The 27,480-nt window shown below is 38.3% G+C and overlaps 1 protein-coding gene across 1 annotated transcript in view; it reads right to left on the bottom strand.

Moving 5' to 3' along the window:
* Nucleotides 1-345: 345 nt before the first annotated feature.
* The window catches only part of sh3bp4a (SH3-domain binding protein 4a), a 44,637-nt gene continuing 17,502 nt past the window's right edge, over nucleotides 346-27,480 (bottom strand). The window contains exons 4-5 of the mRNA XM_022210435.2: nucleotides 5,319-5,507; nucleotides 346-4,593 (exon numbers count right to left, since the gene is read on the bottom strand). Coding sequence (XP_022066127.2) covers nucleotides 4,369-4,593; nucleotides 5,319-5,507 — 414 coding nt within the window. The 3' untranslated portion in view covers nucleotides 346-4,368. The remainder of the gene's footprint in view (nucleotides 4,594-5,318; nucleotides 5,508-27,480) is intronic.

Below are 27,480 nucleotides of genomic sequence, written 5' to 3'. Positions count from 1 at the left end.
GGAATGCAGAGGGTGAATCATCGAGAGGCAAAGGACGACACTGTCAAGGTGGCCTGTCCTCTGAGGGAGAATAATTATCTGCTTTAATTAAGTACATTAAACTGTGTGTGTGTTAGTGTGTGTGTGTGTATGGACGGAGGATTACTGGAATGAGAGGACGAATCTGTGTGCACTCATGTGTGCTGTGAGTACACGAGGCTGTGCGGTCATGTGTGAATGTGTTCTCGGTTTGTGTTTGCACGCAGGGATTGTTTCACGACGACAGAATCACACAACGCTCCACACAATGCACATTTGCATTGCAACGAGCACTCGAGTGCAGAGAGAAGAATCACAATGGAGACACAAATTCATGAGCTTTTTACTGCAGCTTTTGTCAACGGCAACATCCGACATGTTTTGATGTGTTTAACTGGTGAATTCAGATGAGAAAGCAGGTGTCAGTTTCATCTCTGTGCTTGCACCATAGAAATAAGTTCTGCATGTGTTTTGCAGAGCTTAGCAAAAAAAGCGAAAGTGCAAGGTAAGGGCCATCCAGAAGGAATAAAAATATACCTTCTAACAGCTTTATCTTGTGTAGTCAACATACAGTAATGCAGAAAATAAGACATTAAAGCTCCAGTGAAACTTTCAGTTGAGCTAGGCTAACTAACTTGCTGTGCTACGCTAACCAAAACATGTTCCAGATCCAGTGTCCCCTAAACAGCTTCTTTACTCCTGTTACATTTGCGCTCACTGTTGGTTCATTTTTCTCTGCAATATAAAGGCTTCCACCTCTGTGGAAACAGAACAACCACGAAGAAGGAGAGAGAACTCAGAAATGTCTTTTATGTAGAATAAAACTGGTAAATTACTATCCAATTTTAAAAAGAAAAATTTAACTTATAGATATTTTACTTGGCAAAAATGAGTAAAATGACTTGAAAACAGTCCAAAACTACTTGAAACGTGTTTAAAATGATTCAAACCGTGCTTAAAATTACAGATTGTCATTCCTTATGGACGATTTGAGTCATTTTGGACAAGTTTTAGTTCCCTTTGAGTCTCTGCACATTAACCGCAGAAAGACGTTTCACTATGCGGAATGTATCTTCCAATAACTTATTCCTCTGTTTACTGTTTTTGGGCCATGCAGCATTTATTTTATTGATCCAGTAAGTTTAACTGTCCCTTCAGAGTAAAATTGTAGAAATAATATATGTGACCAAAATACCATCAAATTTATCAAAAACAACTACAAAATTGTCATAATGGATCAAAAATTGTCCAAAATGACTTGAAACATTGTTAAATGACTCAAAATGTGTTTAAAATGACAGATTTTCAGTAATTATGGACAATTTGAGTCATTTTGGACAACTCTGAGTCCAGTTTTGAGTCTCTGCACATCAGCCGTAGAAAGATGTTTCACCATGCTGCATGTGTCTTCCAACAACTTGCTCATTTATTTACGGTTTTTGGGCCATGGTCATTTATATTGTTGATCAAGTAAGTTTAATTGTCCTTCAAGTCTAAAATTTACAAAGTAATTTGAAATCTGACCAAAATAGCACAAAACTAGTTAAAAAAAACGATTCAAAAAGGTCTAAACTGACTGGAAAAAATGTCAAAAATTATTTGAAATGTGTTTAAAATGCCAGATTTATAGTCATGATGGACACTTAAGAATTTTGGACAAGTTTCAGTCGCATTTTTTTGGCAGATTTATGAATGTAACATGAAGAAAACAGTAATTTTAAAGCTTAGATTTGGATATTTTACCAAAGGAGCTGCTAAATCTCACCATTTTCTTGGTTTCTACAGCTTTTAGCTCAGATAAATGGTGTAATTTTGGCATTTATTTTTAAAGATAACATGTCTTTTAAACCTGCCAGTGAGTTTTGGAGTTCAGAGAGTTCATTATATTTGCAGAAAATATCTGCACATACATGCTTAGGGTCATTTGTCACATTTTTTTTAAGTTTTCAGTTTTATTTATACTTTCTGAACAGAAACACTGAACAGATTTCAGATCTGCGACGTCTCACAGGTGAAACAGCATCACTTACGAATGTGTCAATACTCGTTTGGTACAAATATATAAACTCCTCATGTGTTTTCTGTTCAGTTCAGATTCATATTCCAAACACTGCAGCAGTCACAAAAACAGAGAACATAAGCAAGAAAAAGCCTGAAGTGAAAACACAAATTATACAATACAAGCATCAATCAATAGCATCAAAGCTGACGGATAATCCTCGTTGATATGACAAAATGATAAACAAAAAGGCTTTTCAAATCTGATTTTAACAAAAACTTTTGATGTGTACTTTTCACAGTTCTTTTCATAAACAAAAAAAATTAAATAAAAAAAAAATCACACAGATTTAGTCCGGCTCTAAAAGTTGATGTGTCTCCAAGTTAAATATGTTCTGATTCATCTGGCAAAAGGTGCAAAATGTAAATAATTATACTTTTGGTCTGTTCTGGAAATGTCAGACAGTAATTTTAGTAGCTTGCATGTTGTGTTTGTTGTTCTGAAATACATTTCAGTTATGTCTTCTGCACATCATGTCTAAAAAATGAAACATTGCTGTTTGAGCAGGTGCTTTATATGTGGAAAACTGAAGTTGTGCTTGGAAGAAATGCAATAAATCCAAGCTGGCTTGCTAATGCTACATGTTGCTAGCAAGATGTAGCATTATCAACTGCCCAAATGATCAGAATTTGATATTTAATAAAAACGTAAGTGTCCATGTTGCCATTTATGCTGTTTTCACGACATAAAAAGTGACAAAATAATCTGTCTGTATAACAGTTTGAAACCTGTAAAACAGAAATAGGGTACGTAATCTTTGCTAGCTGATCAACCAGCTAACACAGACAATCCTCATTATAGTGTTGTGTACTGTATGCATTAATTCCATGTTTATCATTTTTGAAATACATTTCAGAAATGTCTTCATGACATAATTATTGATAAATTAATATATCCATGGTACAAGTATTTTGAACTTGCAATTAATTCATGCTAGCTTATGAGCTAGTTAACAGTGTATTTTTAGCTACTGACTTTGTCAGACAGTTGCATCATTAGCATTGCTAGCTAATTTCTCCAGGTAAAATCAAAGTTATACTTTAAAGTAACTTGCTGCTAGAGCTGTATCATTTGCAGGGAGCAGTTCTATTTTCTAGATAATGGTATTTGCACATATTTCATGCTAGCCTACTAGGTTGTTAACAGTCTTTTGGAGTCTGTAGCATCATCTTTGAACTGAGAACTGGATTTTGGTGTTCAACTAAAAAAGGCGTTTTTAACTCAACACTGCAAGACTGGAGTTTTGACTTTCAAATGTCCAACTTTTCCATTTCATCTTGATGAAAAAATGATTACACTAAAAGAAAATCCAATCTCAGAAAACCCAACACTGCTGATAATATATTAGCTGCAAGTATAAAAATATAGTTATATCTTGCATCAACAGATATAAAGTATCTTTACTGAATGTGATGTTAGCATTGGACTAACCATTTTTGGCAAGCTAATCACTGACAAACTCTTCATGTACGAAACACTTTTTGAAAATTCATTCTGATTGAAGACATTTTAAATATCCACAGTTTCTTCTTTTATAAAACAATGTGAGTGACAGTCAGTCAAAGACTAAAAACTGTCCATCAAAAATGGAGACAGAAGTTGTTTATGTATAAAGTTTGCCTTGCAAACAGTCAAGATCAAGAACACAGTCAGTTCTGTTTGGGGATTAAATCAAATTATAAGGATGGTGGAAATGTCACAGTATGCACAGGTCTGTACTGCAGTGGTTGAGGTCTCTGATGTTGTCCTGAGGGTGAACGAAGGAAATATACAGCGACGGAAACAACGACGACAAATATCTGAAAATGCAATTTGCTGAACCAAAATGGAAACAAGGTAGAAATACAAAAACAGACTGGATTTAATAGAGAACACCATCAAAAGACAAAGTGATAAGGACAAAAGGGTGAGGTAGAGAAGAGACAAAAAAAAGAGCAGAGGTAGAGAAAGTGAGATGGAGAGAGAAAGAGAACAACATAGAGGGTAAAAAAACACAAAGAGGCAGATGATCTCGTCTCACATTGACTTTTCCAGTGCTAGAATCATGGTGTTTCTATCTGCAGTGCTTAATAAGAACCAATAATTGCTGCCACCAAGCAGATCCAAGACTCCAGACAAGAAACAAATCCAACCTGAAGATCAAAACCCGAGGGAAGCCTCAAGAGTCATCCGACTGACCAAAAACTGTACATCCATCCCGGTCATGGTGTCCTCAGTACCGTCTTGAACCAAAAAGTACCGATCCCCAGAAACCTCCACCACAAGATGAAGAGTCGAAACTTTCAAAATGGTCAGACGGCAAAGTCTCCATATCCAGTGGGACAGAAGGCGGCACTACGGAGGGTATCGAGGCAATTGACCAGGATTAGCGTGCCGGTCAGGTGCTTCCATCTTTTGGTGATGGGGTTCCTCATCTTGTCCAAACCGAGGTGCAGCTCCTGGATTATGTCTCGGTAGCTGTCGCCAACATGGGCGGCCCACGTCAGCAGGAAGTCATAGGCCGGTTTCCACATGGACTGAAAGGTTTGGGGTAGGGGTCAGGGAAAATAGACAAGATGTTATTTCAGGAACAGATGGCAACAGGTTGGACAAGACTTTCATATACTTCCCTGATGAAGTTCTACCCTGTTCTGATGACTTCCTAAAGGGAAGGATTTTGGTGACATGAAGGGTCAAGCAAAGACACTGAAGGTGCATCAGTGGGAAGGTAGCCCACTGTAGTTTGGCCCATTTCTTTGGCTCGCTCAAAGAATGATTGCAACCATAATACGCATCTTTTGGTTGCAATTATGGTGCCATGAATCCTTAACGTTGCTGAAATTTGCATGAAATATCCTCATTTTAGTCAGATCTCAAGAGACAGACATTGCAGTTAAATTTTTAGATATTCACGTGATTTAGACAACCTGAAGATATGACCGCATACCTGACCTCACCTTATCTCTAATGCATATTGGAATAAATGTCGCAGAAATGTTATGAAAACGGAGGCTCCCAACAACTCCAGAACCTGCCTGAGAATCATCTCAATTAAAGTTTGAGTTGACAACCAAATAATCCACTGACAGTTGTTGGTACGTCCGGGGGCATACAACAAACATGTGGCATTAAAAGCAAATTTGGAGGCTTTCACTGGTGCTATTTTGTTAAATTGTGACAAAAACAGTTGCAGCACAAAGCTAACTCATTGACTCAATGGGAACTGTATTTCCTTAAAGGACGATAAATAACACCATCTTACCTCGTTGTCCAGCAGGCCGTTCTTGTCGCGATGTGGAGCCTCATAAGCCTCCATCTGCTGTCTGGACACCCGGGCCAGTTTCTCGGCCAGCTCCCTCCACCGGGACGCCACCTCCACCGCCGTGGTCAACAGGACGAAATCCAAGACCAACCTGGCAACCAGACCCTGACAGTCCATCTTCAGCAACGCCTGATGGGTTAAAGACAGAAAGACGGTCAGCTTGGGAATGGGGATTTTCAAGACTAGATGGTAGAAAGCATTCATTTTCAGTCAATGGACAAATAAAACCAAAATGGGAAAAGAGTAGTTTAGTAACTGGAATCTCTGAGAAGTAATTTTTTATTGAAAAGCTGATACAAGCTCGACTCACTTCAACATTATTTTATAGACTGAAAAAATTACAACTGGCATTTACCAAATAATAACCCTTTTTACATTTAGGTTCAAGTGCAAAGAACAAGTTGAAACACTGATTTATGGTTCATGGATACATTTTGAGCGCCTTCCATCGGAGGTTTTCTGAGCACATCCAACTAGTCGGAACCACTGGAAAGGCTTTAGACGTTTTCTTGTCTGGAAAAACCTCCAGATTTTACAAAAGGAAGCCTTGACTCACAAACTACATGTGGAAAACTTTTCAAAAAACAAAGTGGTTCAAATCAGGTGTTGGTTGGGGGGAACTGTCAAGGCAACAAAAACTCTGCCCATTCAGACTTCATTTTCTAACTTTCACTTTCTTTGGCTCTTCAGAACAAAGTTTATGTACACTGAAATTTTTTTAAAAATGTAAAAATTAACTGCAATTGTTACAATTTACTCTTATTTTTCACATTTGCATGTTTTGCTAAATTAAACATGTTAAATAATAAAATCACAAGGATAAAAGTATTGATTTACATGTTGATCACAAAAACAGGTCAAAACAATTTAAAAATGTGTATTTTTATCAATGATAATTTGTACTTTTATCATTTCACAGTAAAAATTACACATTTTTTATTGTATTTTAAAAATGCCTTTAATTACAAGACAAAAAGTATATTAATCTTTAAATTATTACTAATATATTAAAGGTATTTTTTTATTTAACAGATTTTTTCTGTTTTTTATGGTATTTAGTAAAATCACAGAAAAAAAAACAACAGGCCAAAACTGTACATATTGTCCACATACAAAAATAAAATTTACATTTTTACTGCAACATTGCAGAATATTATTATTATTTTACAGTTTTTTTTGTTTGTTTTTTACCATTTTGACAGTTTTTTTGGCATTCTTGCTGTCAGATTTGAATCTTTTTTCAGATTATTTTTTTAAACTACGTAAAATTTGCTCACTTTTTTACAGTGTTTTCGTCACTTTAGAGGCTGTTGAAGAGTAATGCAATACATATATAAAGAGTTGTTTCTGTGATGCTAAATAAAATATAACCGTCATGAAGGTAGGTTTCACAAGAAAACTATGAAAGTTAGGAAATGCGTTGCTTTTTTGCGATTTGGAAGCCGGACAGGAAAAACAAAAGCAGCGAGAAAACAATGTCTGAAAATAATCCGTTAGCATCCATAAGTCGCGCTGCCCCTCCGGCTGCTGCGTTCTTACTCGGCTAACTCGGTTAAATGAGGGTTAAACAGATTTAACAAGAGCAGCTGACTGGAAAACACACCCCAGGCTAGATTTTCTCTTTCTTGAAAAGAGCCACAACAGCCACTGAGATGTTTTCCCTTTTTATTGAGGGAAAAATGCAGCTTGTGTGTGAATCCGGAGATAAGATGTGGAGCATCAAAGCGAGGCTCGCTCCTGTGGTTCCAATCTTTCAAAGGTTTTTCTTTGCCGAAAGCTCGAGAAAGAAAGCTGGCAAGTGGACGCATATCTGTGTTTTTTTCCCCCACTGTGACCCAAACAAACTCCATGAGGGTGTAAACACAAGTTTTTAGGAATTTTACCCGAAGATATTTCAGTCCTCTGATGTAGAAAAGTACAAAGTCAAACAGGAGCTGCAGTCATTAGCTTTGCACAGGCCAGCATCTTATTTCCTCTCCTGCTTCCTTGTTTCTTGACTGTCTTCTTTGTTTTCCACCTCCTTTTTCTTGCTTCCTATTTCTTTGCTTCTAATCCCCATACCATATTCCTTCCTTTGCTGCTGGTTCATCGAAGGCAATTTTAGTGGATCTTTCTAGAAAAATCAAGAGTTGTGCAGCAACACAACAAAACTGATTTTAATTTAATTTAATTAACATTTTCCAGGAAGAGCGGAGAATTATTTGGATGAGGTTTGATGGTGCCAGAACATCTGGCCTCCTCTGAAATCAATTTGGATGATTATGAAAGATTTAATCAGCCCCTGTCAAACATTTCGTGTCATGTAAATCTCATTTTGTGTTTGTTATCTCCTGACCAGCGTCTGTGTTGTGTGTCATATTTATATGCATGTAGTTTCTGCAGTGAATTCTCTCCACATACGTTTCTCGTATTTGTGAGTAATCGCTGGTCAGACGAGATGAATCATGTTAAATTCAGGATGACGCTGTTTAAGATTCATCTTTTCTGCAAAGACCAAAACAAGAAAGGAAGGAAAGAAAGTAGGATTTTTAAATGTTCTGCTATGACTCCGACCTGAGCAAACTTCAGCTTTTTTTTCTTTTTACTGTTTCGAAAATTAAATATGGGTTTTAAAGGCATATTTTCTTTAAAATAAATCAACATTCATCAGAGCCACAAAGGGTAAAAACCTAAAGCATCGTTTCAACTTGGACATCAGACGCAGTTTTGTTGGAATAATCAACCGAATCTGAGCTTAAAGCTGTGGTACTGCATCAAACTCGCATTATTTCACATCTCATTTAAAAATTTGCTGAAAAATTAATCCTTTGCAGTAAGTAGATTCTATAAAAAACAAAAAATTCTCCACTCTTTGGCACATCCAAGCTGCTATGAGTGATTAAGCTGTGATTAAAGCTCACGTCACAAAAATTCAGGAAGTATTCGGCTGACGTGCAGGCTGCGTTTACACAAAGCAGATAAATACGGAAGCAAATTAGTGACCTAAAATCTTTATATTGCATAAAATGACTTTATTCTACGTGTCTCATTTATTTTAAAAAATCATTAAAAATAAACTCTTAGTAGTAACTAGATTCCTTCCATTGAAGGATGGTTTACAAATTTCATTAAAAGCCAGAATCGGAGCATAAAAAGGTGTGAAACGACATCTTTTTTGGTCGATATTTGTCATGTTAATTGGACTAAATTGTGTTTTATTCTGTTCCAAGTGGAAGTTAACACCAGTTTTTGGCCACATCTGTGTATATTTTCTTGCTTTAAGTCGTTTTCTTGCACTTGCATTTAAAATCGTTCTTCAGTTGCGGAGCTCAGGGTCAAAAAGTGAAGAAGAAGCAGCTCAGACCTTCAGAGGGTTAAAGTGGATTCTGCTGCATTAAGAGATCTCGTGTCACTGCCTCGAAGACGGCTGTCGTGTTGCCATTTGGAACGTCTGTTATCACATCTCCATCTCGTTTTGCAAAATGAATTTCAAGTTCTGTGCTTTTTATGGCGTTCGGATTCATTGTGGAGAGCCGGGCCACAAAAAATAAATAAATAAAGAAAACTGTTTTTTTCCTTACGAGGAAACCTTCAAGTGTGCAGCCTCGACTTAATTTGATGGAGCTCGAGTGGTTTTTACTGATTCAGCCTCTCCGTCAGTCAGCTGCAGCTTCAAAGCTTCACACAGACACACACAAACACACACACACACACACACTCCAGCCACCGAAACACTGCAATCTGCATGAAAAAGGCCTCGTTTCATTCTCATTTCACTGCCTGTCCGTCACTCACGCTCAGATTCATGATGAGCGACGTTCTGCTGCTAAATCATCTGATTTACAGTCGCGTGGCTGCAACAAAAACACTAAAAAAAAAACAACACGGCAGGATACAAATGTTACGTTAATTTATCGTCGGTCACCTTAAAAACACGACAAATTAGAGATGGAACGATTAGCGGATCAAGTGATCAGTTGAAGTTTTTTTCTATTTTGAAAACCAAAAGTGGGTTTTCAAGGTGTATTTCTTTAAAACAAAGAAACAAACGAATAAAAGAGCCGAAATAACAACATTTATCACAGCCATAAAGCATAAAACCAAAAGAATATTTAGATTTTCAACTTGGACTAATCAGCTCAGATGCAGTTCTGTTAATAATAATCAACCAAATCATGATATTTCATCAGGCTCACACTATTTCATGTCTTATTTTTAAAAAAAATCCCCAAAAATGTATCCTTTGTACAAACCAGATTCTGTAAAAAACAAATAATTCTCTGGTCCTTAATGCATCAAAAATGCTACTAGTGACTCAGCAGTGACCAAAAGTCACATGACAAAAATTCAGGAAGTATTTGGCAACGCAAGAGACTGAAAGGAAAATCAACATAAAAGCACTTTATTCTACATGTCTCATTCATAACACTCCATTTAAAAAAGAACCAGTTAGACGTAGCCAGATTCTGTAAAAATCAAAAAATTCTGCACTTTTTGACACAATTTTGAAGCCATTAATGACTCAGTTGTTTTTAATTGTTAGGTAACAAATATTCACTGAGTTTGCAGTGTGAAAAACAGTTTTTAGAGTTTGTAAAAATGTCCAAAATTAAATATCTATAGCATCGTTCAGTATTAGCACGTGTGTGAGAACTTGGAAAATGTGGTACGTAAAGTAAAGAATACAAAAAATGTTCACTTTTGTTTCTTCTTTAGTTTGATTCATTCCAAAAAATGCCGTTCTGTTTCCATAGAGATGCAGTAAGTAAAAAACGCAGCAAAAAAATGCTCAGAAACTGCTTTAAAGGCCCTACAATAACTGCTATTAAAACAATTTTAAGGATTTTACATTTTTAAAGCAAGTAAATGATGCATTTTAAAGACAGCTTAGAATAAACGGCTGCAGATTCTCTTTTGGAGGGAATAATGTACATTATATGGCACTAAATGTGTAAAACACTGTCAATAAAGTGAAGCTCCTTTTCTCAGCATCTTAACATGTTCTGGTTTTAAATGCAACATGAGTCTGTCTGCAGCGTGTAATTCGTCCGAGATCAGTTTTTATCGGCGTCGGGTTGCGGAGACGAAGAGCCTCAGGAGCTTCACTTCAGGTGAAACCGAACCTGTGGCATGTAATCAGGGTGAAGACGTTCCTGGAAAGTGGCTTCCAATGAAAACCACCGGCCTGATCGATGGATTAATTATTGACGAAACCTGCAGAGAAGCTTCACTTTAAAAGTCGCTCCCTGTATTTTTAGCTGACATGTAAGTGAAAAAAACAAACATATAAGACCGTGTATGAATAGTGTTTAATCATTTCTAATTAATTACTGGAGCAACCAGAGACTCTCCTGAAGTCAAAGAGCTCAGCTTGTGCTGACGTTTCCTCTGATAAATAAATATTTAATGCGGTTCAAGTGGAGGAGCTCCTGCCAAAAGCTGTGATTAATTACATTACATAGAATTATTGACATAAACAGACACAAACGTCAGTGAATCTCATGCACTGAGTAAATATTTGCAAGATTTATTCAACAAACTTGCAGTCTAACCAATAAAAACTTCATCATAAAGACTTATTTTCGATCATATTTTCTGTTAATAGGATTTTTCACCATTATCTATCAAAAACAAACAACTGACCTATAAAATATCAGATTAGTTTAGTATACAGTTTTGTCAATACCCCTGTTATTTAGTAAACAGATTTTAATATGACAATCATTTGTCAAATTCATATTGGAAAAAAAAGTCTTTACTGAACTGGGTGTCCACTGTTTTTTTTTTTTAGCCAAATCTAGGTAATATTGTGCTGCTTTAAGCTTCAGAACCTCAAAACAAGCCTCTGGTTTGTTAGATTCTAGAACGTCGCCAAAAATTTCCCCGTCTACCAGAGCCAGAAACTGAAAAAACGACAGAATCATTGGATTTTCAACGATCTGATAGTCCTTTAATCTGTTGGTAAATGTGTTATTCATCAAAAACATTTCATTCTAGATGTTTCATTTTTAAAAAATCTGCCAGATTCTGCAAAAACTAAAAATTCTGTGATCCTCTGTGCAACCGTGAAGCCGTTAGTGACTCAGCAGCAAACAACAATCGTGACAAAAATTCAGATTTTTTTTCAGCTGAACTGCAGGCAGTGTTTACACAGACAGGAAACAAGAGCAGGAAGCATGTTTTTGAATGTAAGTGCCAAAATACACCGCCCGTCCAAAAAGAAAAAAAAAAGTCGCACTCTAATATTTCACTGGACCACCTTTAGCTTTGACTACGGCACTCATTCTCTGCGGCATCGTATCGATAAGCTTCTGCAGTGGCGTCATAACTGTCTCATACGTCACAGAAGACATTATTTCTGAGCTTGACTGCTTCTATTGATGGTCACTCTGTTTCTAAAGAGCTGCAGGGGTTTCTGTTGCATTGAAAAATGAACCAACAGTGAGAAAAATGTGACAGGAGCAAAGAATCACTCAAATGTTGCTTCAGAGGGTTAAAAATGTGACACTTATCTCGAGAATTTTCCTCATAAACAGCTCCGAAGCGCTAGAATTAAATAAAATCAGTTAAATATAATCTGCCAAACCTTATAACTCCTTATTACCATGATGGATTTTTGCACTCTTTTTTTCTCTCTTCTGTCTTTTTCTATTAAAGCGTGCAGGTCTGTAATAAAGTTAATTAACCTGAATGACCTACAGCGTCCAGGTCGGTGTTTTTTCCCCACCAAACCGAGATGATAAATGATTTTCTCCACACCACCTGGCTTTTCGCCGTGACGTCTGCTGACTCAGGCCTCGCACAGGTGTCAGTCTAAATATAGATGTCTGGAAATGATGTGAAGTCAGGAGGCGTGGCGCTTCAAGCCGGAAAGGATTAAAGAAAGGAGAGTGACACGAGGCGGTTTGTGCTTCGACATAGAGGTCAGCGGGGCAGCCACTGGAAAACACCGAATCTGAGTTTTTGTTTCGCGTTTTTTTCGCTCCGAGACGTCGTCAATACCGCAGCAGATGGAGGTCAAAGGCCGACGTCTCGCCCAAGGACGCCGTCAGCTGTTGTTCCAGCTCCAGCTGGAGTCATTTACATTTCAGTCCCTCCGTGGAATCCAGATCAATCCTTCACTTTATTTAATATTTAGCTTTATTCCATCAAAGTAGCTGCACTGCGATTTATCTCGCAAAACAGACCCGAGAACTTCAGGAACTTCTGCATCAGTGTGTGTTTTGAATAGAAAAGCAAATTTCCCTGAATTGTTAATGACATTTATTTGTATATAAATAGTGTGAAATGAAAGCTCCACTTTCAAATTCACATTCAAACATGTAAAGCAGCATCAGTTCCTTTACTGCTAAACCTCCGAACCCCAAGTTGTGTTGGTTTTTTCTGCACTTCTTTCCCTCATTCTGGACTCATTTTTCCTGCACCTCAGTGGAAACAGAACAATGAAGAAGGAGAAAGAACTCAGAAATGTCTTGTTTGTGCAATATGACACTAGCCTAGCCACGCTAGACCCAGTTCTTAAGACACAAGGGTCTAGGAACGCTCGACAGGGAGGGAGGCGGGCTAAAAGGTTGTCTTTCAAATCACTCTGCAGCAATTGGGTAGGTATACAACCAATCAGCGCAACGAATAGGCTGACGTAGTTCCTAGAGTGCCGACGGATTGTGGCTAAGTCCCATTAGCTTCCCAACCAGCGGAGCCAACTGGCATATTAAGGATTTGCCATATCCCGTCAGCATAAGTCCCAATACGTCTTTCTTTTCAATGAAACACTTCAGTGCCGTCCTTTGTTTATCTTTCAAGTTGAATTTTAGCTTCAAATCTTTAAGGGCTGTGGCCAAAGCCGAGTAGACAGATAACTGTTTATTGTGCGCCGGTTGTTTCTGTCAGAGTCGTCGTGCCTCTGTCGTCACTTAGTTACGCCCGCCTTCTGACTCTACACTTCATGGTGATTGGTCCGGCCAGTTTTAGGAGAATCCAGCCTCGAGCCTTATGGAGGGTAACTAGACCCACCCTGGCAGAGAATTAAATTCGTTGCCGTGAGTTGTCTAGCGCAGCTAGGCTAATAGGACAGTTATAATGGAAGAAATCACAAAAAGCAAAAACTAAAGTTGAATTTCTTTCCCAACTTATTTTACAAAAACTGAAAAATAAAAAGTGGAATCAACAGTTTTTACCAAAACTGCAAGAAAATGGTGACTCTACATTCTATTGACATTTCACTGCACAGCCTGCAGTTCAGCCGAAAACTGAATTTTTGCCACATGACTGCTGGGGAAAGTCAGTCATGCTTTTTGGCTGCGGCAAAGACTGTAGAAGTACTTGTTTCTTGCAGAATCTGGTAAGTGCAAATGGCTTAGCTTTAGTATATTTTTAAACAAGACTTCAGGTTTAGGTTTGATTCATTTTCACGACAAAACTTCAAGTCACACATGATAAATCACGGACTGTCATAAAGTTGAAAATCCAGCATTTTTATCCTGTTTTCAAAGTTTCTTGTTCAAATAAATGTTGTAATTGTGGCAAATTTTTCATAAAGAAAACCTCCTTTTCAAATCTGCTCACAAGTTTTGGGGTTCGAGGCAAGATAAATACAATCAAGCAGATCAAAAACCCAATTATAAAGCATTAAAGTGGATAACAAAGCTGTAAAATCTTCAAAAAGTAATGAATAATCTTGTGTGTCTACTCCATCAGTCAATGAGTTGCAGGGAACGATAAATCTGCATGTTATTTCTAGATGAACTCAATCCCACCTGCAGCCTTATTAGCCGAAATGAATCCTAAATCAACATTTAAAGCCAGTATTTCCAGGACATTAAATCATTTGAAGCTGATTCAACAGCTCAGCGTGCGCCGCTGTTAATCACACGAGTCGATATTCCTTCACTTAAATACATCTGAGAAAGTGTTCTGGCTCTGATCTGCATTTCAAAAAACGTCGCCTGTGATTAATGAGCGAAGATTTGAAAGCGTCGAAGTCAGATGAGTCAAGGCCTGAGCTGGAGCGGAGCATAAAATTACATCTGCACAAAAAAACGATGTTGACATTCGGAGGAAAATGTCATTTCGGTATAATGTAGGAAGAATGGAGCTGTTCCTGGTAGCTGGAGGGAAGCAGTGTCTGGAAACCTGCAGAATTACTTTAGGGGAAAAAAAAGCCAGAATGCGAACCACAGCACATTTCATCATCCATCTCCCATCCTCAGCCAGGTTTTGGTTGCTTTTCCCACCTTATTAACCAACAACCTGATCTAAAAATAGAAAGACGCTCGGCTCCAAGAGAGGCCGAAGCATCCGAACGGTTTGAGAGTCGCAGGAAGCCCCGAAGCAGACGGACAGACGGAGCTGACAGCTGACCGGGCGGCTGTCAGCTAATGAATAGAGGCTTCAACTAGAGGAGGAGAGGTGGAGCAGGGTGGATGATTACACTGACAGGTAGGAAAGACAAAGAAAAGAGGTAAATATGAGGCAGGCTGAGGAGGAAGGGAAGCAAAAACAAACCAGCAGAGAAACAACAGGAGCTCAGACAGCAGTTGAGGAGCTTTAACTCGCTGGAAAAACAGATTAGAGCATCAAACTGTAAGCAAAACTCCCTTTAAAGTGATGTTAGAAAACACAATTTGATCTTTCTATGATCACATGAGCTTCATTCAAGCTGCAACTCTTTAATGAATCCGTTGGGAGACCACAAGAGACTCAACAATTTCTATATAAGTTGGATCTTTTCGTACATTTTACTTAATGCAGCAGGAATTAGCATTTGGATTCTGATGCTACTTTTTTCTTTGGATAAAATCACATGTAGTGAAACTGAATGAAGGATTATCTAAAATACATTTCTGACTCATCAGTTTGTATTCCTTCATGCTGCTTACAGTTCACTACAACCCTCAAGATTCAAGTGCTGGCTGTTGTTCGAATCAACATTCAGACTTGAGGTGAAAATTTGGCTCGATTTTATTGACGTTTCGCTCTTCGTTTCTATTCTGGGATCCCACTATCGCCAGCTTGACAATTCAGACAATCCATATTTTCTTCACACTGCTCCATTATGCACCCCCTCCAAGCTCATTATCTGTCTGAAACCAGCTGTTTTAGCAGCTGTTTCTTAAAGGCCACCATTCTTAAAAGCCCACTGTCCTCTGATTGGCTAATTTCCGGAAGCCTGCACCCAGCGGTTGTGAGCAACACTGAATGAGGTGGTGGCTGTTGGAGTGTTCAAAGCAGCTTTTGATTCAGATTGATCACCTTTTACACAAATGTACCACATTATCTGAAACTATGCGAGCGTCCGACATTGTAGCATAACAAATATATACCGTATATAAATATACAACGCTAAAAATGTAACCCCGTACTTCAAAACCTGCTCTTTTTTTTAAATAAAAGGATTGATAAATTGCCAAAATCACACCTTTTATTCGTGGAAGAAACTATAATAACAGAAAAACTTGTCGCATTCTCAAATTTTACGATGCTAGCTAAATTTAACCCTGCTCCCCCCAAAAAAAGGCTTAAAAATGACTTTACGTGCCTCTTTTAACACCTGAATTTATTTACAATTTTTAAAAAAATTTGCATGGTTTTGCTTTCTAGCTGAATGCTAAAATAAGTGGATCGTGTTAATTTGTCTATTACACATAGAACAGATATACAATAATAAGAACAGATATTAAAAAAAAAAAAGTCCCACTCCGACTGGTCCAACCATTGGGGGAATGGATATGCTACAGTATGTTGCAAATTGGCGACAATAGGCATCAAGAGGTTAAAATTCACCAAAACTTGTAAAAAAAATAATTAAAAAAAAATTCTGTGCGCCATGACTCAAATGAGAAGCCATGAGTGCTTTCGGTTGAACTGCAGGCGGTGTTCACAAGCGAGATTAAGAGAAAAATAGCAGATGTTTGATCAATAAAATAAACATAGCATGGCTAAAAAAAAAAAACGGTATACAAACAAGCAAGTTGATGAAAGATACAGCATGGTGAAACATCTTTCTTACATTGAAATTTTCATTGAGTTGTGTCAGAAGACTTTTCAAACTTCTCTCTGCTTCTAGTCGTGGTTGTTTTGGTTCCATAGATGTGCAGGACTTTATATTGCAGTGAAAAATGAGCCCACAGTGAGTAAAACTTAGCCAGAAACTGCACGGTTAAACAATACAGGTAATTGACCTTGCAGCTAGAGTGAAAATTCGTGAGAAAAGTTGAAAAATAAACCCCTAAAATGCACTGAAAATCCTCTCTGGAGCCTGGGGTTTGAAAGCTCCTCTTCTACCTCCGAGTGTTTCCTCACAGCAGCTTGTTTTCTCACTTCAAGCAAGGGGGAGAAAAAAAATCAATCTGCTACGAGTCCAATTTACCAAATCTTCAAGGTTGTTTAGACAAATATTGCTGTTTCTGCTTAGGTTTAGTTTCTAACTGATACCGTTTGATTGAAATGTCTTATTAGCTGCAGCGTGGAATGAAACTAATGAAACTGTGCTTCGCTTTACTCCTCGGTTCGGATCAATCGCTGCTTGTTCTCAGCAGGAACTGACAGGAGGGTTTACTTTGAGAAACCCTCACTGGTTCTCTGCAGGTAAAACTGACAACAGGCTGCTTTTTTTTTTCTGGTTTCCTGCTGCACAAGATCTCACATTTCTGTATAATAAACCAGCAGCAGGTTTGGATAATCAGGCCGGCTGTTCAGTATTCATGGCTTAATTGGCATGCTGATTTTATTGGCCGTCACAGGGGACTTCAAACTATTAAACATCCCAGAATATTGGTGCTCAAAGTCGATGATGGAAAATTGATTGGAAAAGTTTTGAGGCATTCCGGGTACATTCGAGGAACTTTACAGATTTTTTGGGGGAAATTTTGGTTCATTTTTTCAGGTCCTTGATAATTTTAAACCAGTTCTTGGACAGTTTTTTTGTGTAACTGGTGAAGTTTTGAGCAATCTTCTAGGGTTTTTGGATAAATTTAAGCAATTTTGGATAATTTAGGGTGATTTTTTTGCCAGTTTGGAAAAGGTTTTAGGGCATTTTGAGGCAAGCTGGATGATTTTGGGGGCATTTTGAACAAATTGGATGTAATTTTGTTTCATTTTTTTCAGGTCTTGGATAATTTTGGACAGGTTCTCGGACAGTTTTTGAGTTAATTTGGTGAAGCTTTGAGTGATCTTCTAGACATGTTGGTTAAGTTTGAGGTATTTTGGTGAATTTCTGAGTCATTTTGGACAATTTTGATGCAACTTTAGACATTATTTTGGTCATTTTGGTTCATTTTTTTAAAGGTTGTTGCTAGAGGTACGGACCCGTACCCGTAGCCTGTGGACTACGGATATGGCACTTTCCATTTGCCAATCAGATACGTGAGATCTGGTCACGTGACTCCCGGTAGACGCTCGCGGTACGGACCGTAGCATCGATACTACAGGTACGGACCCTAAACCTGACCCTAACACTAACCGTAACCTTAACCTTCGCTTACCTTTCAACAGATTGCAGTGGTTAGCAGCTTCTTGACTCGCGAGACTCGCGTACGGGTCCGTATCTGTCTGGCAAATGGAAAGTGCCATATCCGTAGGCTGTGGGCTACGGGTACGGTTCCGTATCTGTAGACACAACCTTTTTTAAAGCCTTGGATCATTTTTAGACAGGTTTTTGAGTTATTTTGGTCAAATTTTCAGTAAGCTTTGAAACACTTCCAGACATTCTGGACAGGTTTGCAGAATCTATAAGAATTTGGGGCAATTTTTTGCCACTTTGGAAAAGGTTTTAAAGTATTTTGAGGGAGGCTGGATATTTTGAAATTTATTGGAAATTTTTTTTAGTCATGTTGGACAAAAACAGAAACACATCCATGGTACCAATGACTCTTTTTATGACTCCATGTCATAGACATTAAACTCCTGTAGTTTTACTGTTCAGACTATGAGACATCCCATAATATTGATACTCAAAGCTGGTTATGGAAGATCGATTGCAAACGTTGTGAGTCATTCTGGATATGTTAGGGGTAGGTTGGATCATTTTTGAGTCATTTTGGTAATGTTTTTCAGGTCTTGGCACATTTTCGACAGATTTTTGACAGTTTTTGAGTAATTTTGGAAACTCTTTTAGGCATGTTGGGTAAGTCTGAGGTATTCTGGTGAATTGTTCAGTCATTTCAGGCAATTCTGATTCAACTCTGGACATTTTTTTGGTTATTTGGTTCATTTTTACAGGTCTTGGATAATTCTGGACAGGTTTTTGGACAGTCTATGGGTTATTTTGGTCTAGTTCTGAGTCATCTTGGAAACCCTTTTGCACAATCTTTGGCTCATTTTGAACATTTTTAAAATTATTTTTGACAAACTGAAACAGAAACACATCCAATGGTACCAATGAGTGGTTTTATGACTGTCATAGACATTGACTGCTGCAGTTTTACTGTTCAAAATAGGAGACATCCCATAATATTGATGCTCAAAGTTGGTTATAGAAAAGTGTTGAGGCATTCTGGATATGTCTGCAGTAGGTTGGGAAATTTTGGACTCATTTTGGACGTTTCTCTTTTGGTCATTTTAGTAAATTTTTCCAAGCCTGGGCTAATTTTGGACAGATTTTTGACAGTTTTTGAGTAATTTTGGAAACTCTTTTAGGCATGTTGGATAAGTCTGAGGTATTCTGGTGAATTTTTGAGTCGATCTGTCCAACGTTAAAAATGATTTCTACTGGCTGTCACAGGGGATGGAGGCGGAGGTGCATCTCTGAAGAAGACTTATTTTCCGAGCCGTGCTGCTGAGTTTTATGACTGAAGTTTTCTGAGATAGGAGGATTGATTACGTCCCCTGCAGGAGCGATTCTCTCCGCCTCTGTGCAGGGATCTATTATTAAACGACGCTCTCCTCCGCTGACGAGCACAAGGGACGGCTTTCTCATTTTGTCCTCCTGCCTTTGTAACTCGATCTGCGACGTTAAAAGATCTGCCGGGGCGGTGTCGGATGCCCCCCGGGCCTCCAGTGCCGTCCTGATCAATGCTGGCTCACATTTCATATGGGAACACCTGTCGGCTGGCGTGGAGGAGAGGGGAGTCGTAAACCCTGAACCGACTCTTTTTAAATGTTCCAGGCTGTCCAGAGGGCAAATACAGCTGAAGCACCTCCATAACTTAAGACAAACAAGGCCATTCAATAAAAAAATCTGTCAGTGAATCAGCTGATTCTTTTATCTGCAACAACTTTACTGTATTTCATGAGGCCATGCAAAGCCTAACCTTTAGATTTTCAGAGCTAAAGGAAATTCATGTGACTTTTTCCATCATTTCTGAGCCTCATAACCTTCATCGGTCCAGCAGTGAAACTTATTAAATTTTCAGGGCTGAAAAACACGTGAGTTCTGTTACTAACTGCAATCAAATCGGTTTTACGTCCACTCCAGGTATCAATCTGAATCCAAAATGATGTTTTTGTTCAGCATGATTTATAGCTTGAACAGTAAAACTGCAGCTGTTCTACTGTTTTAAAACTATAATATATTTACTCTGCTGTACACGAGGAGGTGAAGCCTCTTGCTAAATAATTAGGACTAATAACATTTGTTAGGTCATTTACATTCATCATTTCCGAGCCTCATAGTTTCATCCTTTTAGCAGATAGAAAAACAAATTTTTCAGGGTTGAGAAACACATTTGAGTTCTGTTAAAACTACAACCAGATCATTTTTACCACATTTTTACACTCCAGGTGTAACAATCTGACACCAAATCCTGCTTTTGTTTCTGCATCGCCAGCATTGAGCATCAGTATTATGGGATGTCTCATAGTTTTAATGGCAAATCTACAGCAGTTTTTTTGGACATTTTTTTGTAGTTTTAGTAGATTATTTATGAGGTCATGGGTAATTTTGGACAATTTTTTGGTAGTTTTCGTTGATTTTTCAGGTCTTGGATAATTTTGGACAGGTGTTTGGACATTTTTTGGTAGTTTTAGTTGATATTTTTTGACGTCCTGGGTCATTTTGGACAGATTTTTGGACTTTTTGGTAGCTTTGGTTGAATTTTTGAGGTCTTGGGTAATTCTAGATAGGTTTTGAACATTTTTTGGTAGTTTTAGTAGATTTTTTTGAGGTCTTGGGTAATTTTGCACAGGTTTTTGGACATATTTTTGGTAGTTTAGGTTCAATTTTTGAGATCTTGGGTAATTTTGGACAGGTTTTGAACATTTTTTTGGTAGTTTTGGTTGATTTTTTGAGGTCTTGGAAAATTTTGACTGGTGTTTGGTCAGTTTCTGAGTTATTTTGGTCAAGTTTTGAGCAATTTTGGAAATTTGGGGCAACTTTCTTGCCAATTTGTAAACATTTTAAGGCATTTTGGATACTTTTGAGCTATTTTGCACAATATTTGGCTCCTCCTGAACATTATTTTTGTTATTTTGAACAAACAGAAACACATCCAGAGTACCAATGATCATTTCTATGTCACAGACTCTGCTGCAGTCAGACTCAAACACGGGTCTTGGATAATTTTGAACAGGTTTTTGTACAGTTTTTGAGTTATTCAGGTCAAGTTTTGAGTATTTTTGGAAACACTATTAAGCATTTTGGGTAAGTTTGAGCTATTTTGCACAATCTTTGGTTCATTTTTAAAAAATTATTAGCTATTTTGGTTTGATTTTATTTGACCCAACAAGTGCTTTTCGTCCTATTTATTGAGCGGCTTGTTGCCTTTCTAGTGTCACTTGTGTACATTCAAAGTTCTTGTGTACAACGAGGCAAAGCCATGTCTTGCGTTAAAGCGATTAGCTCAACACGTGTGGTCATGCAGGAGACTAAAGACGGAAAGATTAGCGGGGCTTTGTTTTCGGTGCCATTGTTCACTTGAAAACCGGCCGACACAAAAAGATATGGATATATTTGGGCTGATTACGTAAGCAGATCAGCTTCAAGTAAAACCAAAGCAGGAACACGAGAAAAGCCTCTGTGAGCTGGTTAAGATGACGAGCAGCAGGAGGCTCTTACTGCGGTTTCAGCACATCACTGAGGTACAAACGGGGAAAAAAAGCCTTTTGCTGCCATCAAGCTGTATCGAGAAAAATCCAGCTGTGCCAGCACGCCTTTCAACTGCTTACACCTCGCCTCGGTGCTATCAAAACACTCTGGCTGGCATCATGAAGGGTTTATTTGTCATCACACACTGGACACATCATAAGGCAGTCGAGATTTTTTAGCTGCAGAGATTCAAACAAACTAAAACTGCCACTTTGGCTATTTTTTCTCTCCACCGGATCAATGAAACACCGACTTTAACACAATGCTGTGGAGGAATATAAAGTTGCTTCAGTGCATAGGCTTTAAATTATAGATAAAATGATAAACCGCACAGAGGTCTAAGTGGTTTAAATCAAAAGGGTTGTTTCTTGTTACAGCTCAGGCTTCCTGTAATGAGTGCTAATGTGAAAAAGTAATAGAAGCAGGAAAGAGAGCTCTGCTGCTATGTGGACTTAGAGTAAAAAAGTCACACAATAAGAAAATATTCCCACTTGAGCTCAATTAAACTAAAAGCACAACTTGGTGCCACATAAAGCATAGTCTGACAGTTGAGTACAGAGCTAGCAGCAGGTTAGCTTAGCTTAGCATAAAGACTGGCCTCAGTTCAAAAACACACCTCAGTAAAATAGTAAAAACCTTCACCCTGGTTCTCCATACACCTCTGACAACTAAAGTTCATGAAAACACTTGTTTATTGATGGCGTCTTATTGATGTTCGGTCAGTTTACCTCAACTTACTTTCTTCATTAATTGTGTATCACTGTGAGATTTCTTTATCCTAGGCCCGGATAATAAAGCTGGAGGTACATAAACGAATAAATACATTTACAATCATTAATCTCAATAAATAACACGTTAAACAAAAAAGAAAGCGAATAAACCTGGAGGGCAACCATGGTGAGGTTAAAACTTAGAATCGTAAAGCGCTCGCTTTAACTGTGGTTTGAACTATTGAAGATTCTATCATACCGTTTTCTTTTTGTCTTCGTGAACTGTCCATCGCTGGTACATTTTTAAATTGTTGTTCAGTTTGGAAGTCAGTTCCAGTGTGTTTTTCATTGTTGCCTGTCTACAATATGATGCGCCTTTATTAGTCTCTCAGTGGAGAAATTTGCATTGTTACACCCGCAAAGAGTATACTGCAAACATTTGAGAGAAATATCAGTAGAAAATCTAAAAAATAAACCAAAAAAATATGTAAGCACTAGTTTAGATTGTGCTAAAATCAAAGCAAGGTGGATAAATTAAAATTTTTGCTTTGTATTGTTGATATTTAGCCGAAATAGCGCCATAAAAAAGAACTGTTAGTGATATCGACTGATATTAAAGAGTTCATTTGCATTGCTTACATTATATCTTGTTCATTTAGTCCATACATAAAGTGAAAATTAAAAACGAGAAATTGTTTGTAGAGCAAGTAACATGCTGTAACTAGCCTGGTTAGCTCTCTATGCTAAGCTAAGCTAATCATCTCACTGCTTAAGCTCTGTATTGAACATACAGACCAGAGTGGCATCGATCTTCTTCTCTAACTGTTTGCAAGAACTTTCCAACTTTCCAAAACCGCACCCTGTTCTCTAATACAGGTGTGTCTGGACTCTTTCTTCTCCACCTGTATCGTCTCTCACCTCCCACCCACCGAATCCATTTCCTCCTCTCTCATTACGTAAACCTTGGGGGGGTGGGGGGGGGGGGGGGGGGGGGATGAAGCGGTGATATCTCATCTGGCCTCTCTGTGGGTCACCTTCGAGTTTATGCTCCTCATCGATCAACAACCTTCGACCGTCCTCTTCTAAGCGAGCTGATTAGCATACATAAGTGATCTCTGGTGAATAATAAGGCTCCTGAACTTGACTCCTGCACACGTCGCAAGAACATATTGGGTAATTTAATCCCACTGTTTCTCCTTCATGTCTGATTAAGACACACAGATTAATGTGGATTTGTGTATTTTTGTCCGAGCCGCATTATTAAGAGAAAACAAAGAGCGCCTTGTTCGCTAATCGAGGATTTTGAAGCCAGAGGTTCCCTGTGTTGGAATGTTTTACGGGGTAATTATACAAGACAAGCTTTTTTTTTTCCCTTTGAGAAGATTTGGTAATTCGACTCACTAGGCCTCGTTCCCTGCTGCTGTCTGGGGTAAAACGTTGCAGGGGGAGTTTTCACAGCGGGAGGCAAGAAGTTTCAGATGTTTCTCATAAAAGCTAAGAGGAAAAAAAAATCTGTTTTAAAGGGTCTACTTTTCAATGAAAGCTGGCCTCAAACTGCCAAACCGAAAGCCCAAACAAAAATACTTTACGCCCCAAAAATCGAAAAAGTTAGTTAAAAAAAATTAAACGGTGAGTGAAAGAGTCCTTTTACAGGATTGGAAGATGTAGATGAATCCCCAGCTCAATGTATTTGTTGTGAAAGAGGGAAGAAGATAACACGAATAGTAACATAAAAACCAAAAGCCTCATCAGTCAGCCTTCAAAATACTGAAATATCATCTAATGTATTCTTGTTGTGATGCAGCCAAACATCGTTCAAACATGCAGGACCGGTATTTATTCATTTAACCATCTGAACCTTTCTGGATTTTCAACTTGTTTGAAGTAAACATCTAAACCAACCAAAACAAAGCTTACAATTGTGAAATTTCGTGGAAAATCTTGTCTCATTTAAAAATATGCCAAAAATAAACGGTTGGCTCTAACTAGATTCTGTAAAAAACAAAAAATTCTGAACTCTTCAGCACAACTGAAAAGCCATGAATGACTGAAATGTGACCAACAGCGATGTGACAAAAATTCTGAAACTATTTGGCTGAACTACAGGCAGAGCGGAGAGAAGTCACCACTTTTTCCAGTGTTGGCAACAAGCAATTAAAGAATTGCAACTTTTGTAAACCTTTAATGTGGTGCAGTTTGAACAGCCTCCAAAAGCAACACAAAACACTGAATGAATGAAATCAGTGTTTTGTAATTTGTCAAAAGAAAAAAAAAAAGGGGTCAAAATCATTTTTTTCTGCAGCTGCCAAAAGCGTCACATCAGAGATTAACGGCCAGCCAAACAATGTGCTGCAGCACTTTAAACTGTGTGGACAAATCGTTCCATCGAGGTCAGCGGGACGGAGCTCGACAGCGTCCTCGGTGATGAAAGTGTTTTTTGGCTCCAGAAGAAAATAGCGGGACTTCATTGAAGGACACCTGAGAGTGTCCTTGTTTCATTTTCCAGTAAATAAAATAAAAACGGAGCTCGGCAGAGTCAAGGATGAGGCCGGGTTTGGAGATAAGAAAACCGAGGCAATTTTTGAGCAGGTAGCAAGAAGCCGCCAAAATAAAAGCCTTTTAAAAAAACATAAATGACACAGCCAAACAGGCAGAGGTAGTTTCAGGTGACTTGTTCTGGGTGACACCCTGAGGTAAAGTGCATCAACGGCAAATGAGTAACGCTCTCCTTTACTTTAATAGCTACTGTCAAAGTCCCATTTAGCGAGGCACTTTACCCCCGGCTGCTCCGACCTGCACCGAGCTGCAACAACACTGCAAACACGCTCCACCGACTCGGTCTGGATAAACAGCAGTTGCTTCTGCTGAAGTACTTTCTGAATAATGGCGTCTGGCGAGGGAAATGTCTCGGGACCATTTTGCATCCCGCAGGGTGCCGGCGCTGTCGGAGAAGGAGAAGCACATCGAGGCCCGTGTGTTTGACAGAGCTGCTTCCAGCCCAGCTGCAGTTGTTCAGTTTCATTTCTGTGCTTCGCCTTTGCAGGGTTCTCCTTCTCCAAGCCTCCTGCTTCATTTTTTATGTGACGGCTGTTTTCACTGCGAGCCACCTCGGGCTGTAAGACAAGTTGTTTACCTTTCATGTGACAGAGTGAACACCGAATCCTTCCAGTGCTCACTGTTTCACGCTGTACGACTCCACTGCAAAGAAAGCGTGATCAATAAAACACTCCGATTGTTGGACGAATGTGACTTTTTTGCCAACACAAAGCAAAACTAATGATGCAGCAGCCAGCCAAGAGACACCGACAGTCCTCTCTTACTTTGTCATGTGAATTATTTATGAATAAAACCGACTGCTTATTGTTATGTTAATGCAGGACAGTTTGTTTTGACATTTATATTTATCTGGGCAGTAAATGCTGAGCATGAATGTACTTTTCAATAGCCTCTAACAGCCGAGGAATTACAGAGGAATGGCATCAATTATGCAGGAATGAACAATTCAGCGTTTGTGAACTTAAACCCAAATGTTTCTTTTCATTTTTGACAGGAGAATCTAAAACTTTGTCTTTTGGAAACTTTTTCTGAGCTAAATAACTCATTGAACTTTAGATAACCAACAGATTTTCAGCCCCACATTATGACAACTTCTGAGGCCACTTTTGAGGTTTCTACATCGAGAAAAAGAAACGCAGTTACGCAACTAAATCAAAAGAAGGAACATCAATGAATTTTTAAAATGGGAAACATACAACTTTAAGTGTTTTGCACTCAGCAGGAACTTAAAGCAGCTGTCCTCATTCGAGAACCCAACGGGACCAGACTAAGGCCTTGAAAATCCAACATAAGATGCACTACAGAGGAAACCAGGTGGACTTGTTTTTGCTTTTCTGCAACTTCAAACTTCAGCTAGTTCACAGTGAAAATGCTGGTGGCCAGTGGGAATGACAAAGTCTGCTACTTCTGTGGAAATGGGTCGTAAAATCAACTTGCACAATAAAATCTTGGCAAAATCCCTTCAATGCACTGATGTGTATTTCTGCCTCAAGGTTATCGCTCAGTAAGCGTAAAGACAAATCTTGCATGATTTCTTTAATACTGTAACTATGAATGTCCACTTTCTGACTTTCTATGTGGAAAGAAAATTATGTATGCAAAATGTTCCACTTTTTCCAGCGTGTTTACCAACTACAACCCAAAACCTACTCTTAATCCGAGTCAGAAACAGTAAAAAAAACCTTCAATGATCAATTTTCTGTGCATTTCCACCAGCAAAAATTATCAAAATTAAGCTAATAATTGTGAAAATTCATCCAAATCACTTAATTTCAAATGCCATCTTTAAAAATATATCCTAAATATATAGATATTAGGGGTGTAACGAAATGGTCAACTCACGAAATAATACGAAATACGAAACAGGACTCACGATATGAAATAAAGATTAAACAAAATCCCCAACAATAGGAAGTTACGCAAAAATCTCATTTTCTTTATTGTCTACCTTATGCTTATACAAAAAATAATGCTGCATCAGTACAAAATAAATGCTCTTTGAAAAAAAACAAAATTGTAATTTTCCCCCCCTTATTTAGACTACAGTGCAAATATAAACATTAAAATCTCAATAAAAAAGTGTTTTGTTGTTGTAACAATCAGGATAACTACATTCTTGAATGAAAAGGAAAACAAATAGCAGTCCTAGGAGCTGCAGTCTAGACCTATAAATGTCTGAACTGTGAACTAGTTGTACTCGCCGCAGTATACGGCAAACTGTAGGGCATATTTTGCACACAGTTTTTGTTTTATCTGCAATCCTCTCACCGTTCTCTCGTCGTTTACATAGGAAGCCAAAATAGGTCCACACAACCGATTTATTTGACGAAGGAGCATCAGCTAATTCCTCAACCTCGTCTTCATCCATTTTGAAACAAGTGTTTTGCTACGGTAGCCGAGAAGGGTCAAAAATTATCAGTCTCAGTGGTGTGTGGTGCCCCTTCGCGTTTTTTATTTCGTACATCTTTGAATTTTATTTCGCCTTTTTCTATTTCCCCTAATAGATATTGTTAAAAATGAACAATTCTGTGCTTCTTGACACAGTTGATGAGCCATTCACGACTCAGTTAATATTAACAGGCACTTGACATAAATTCAGGCTAGGGCTGGTCCGAATAGTGGTTTCTGGCCTCCGAATATTCGGGCCCTATTAAAGAGGAATATCCGAATATTCGTTCCGCCCCGTGACATCCGACGGGGGGGGAACGAAAATTCTGAAGAGTTCAGAATTTTTTGTTTTTTACAGAATCTAGTTGGAGCCAACCGTTAATTTTTGGCATATTTTTAAATGAGACAAGATATTCATGAAATTTCACATTTGTAAGCTTTGTTTTGG

The sequence above is a fragment of the Acanthochromis polyacanthus genome, chromosome 22 (assembly GCF_021347895.1).
Source record: "Acanthochromis polyacanthus isolate Apoly-LR-REF ecotype Palm Island chromosome 22, KAUST_Apoly_ChrSc, whole genome shotgun sequence".
Lineage (NCBI taxonomy): Eukaryota > Metazoa > Chordata > Actinopteri > Pomacentridae > Acanthochromis > Acanthochromis polyacanthus.
The sequence above is the reverse complement of the archived record's forward strand: the minus strand, read 5'-3'. Positions and strand labels throughout refer to the sequence as shown.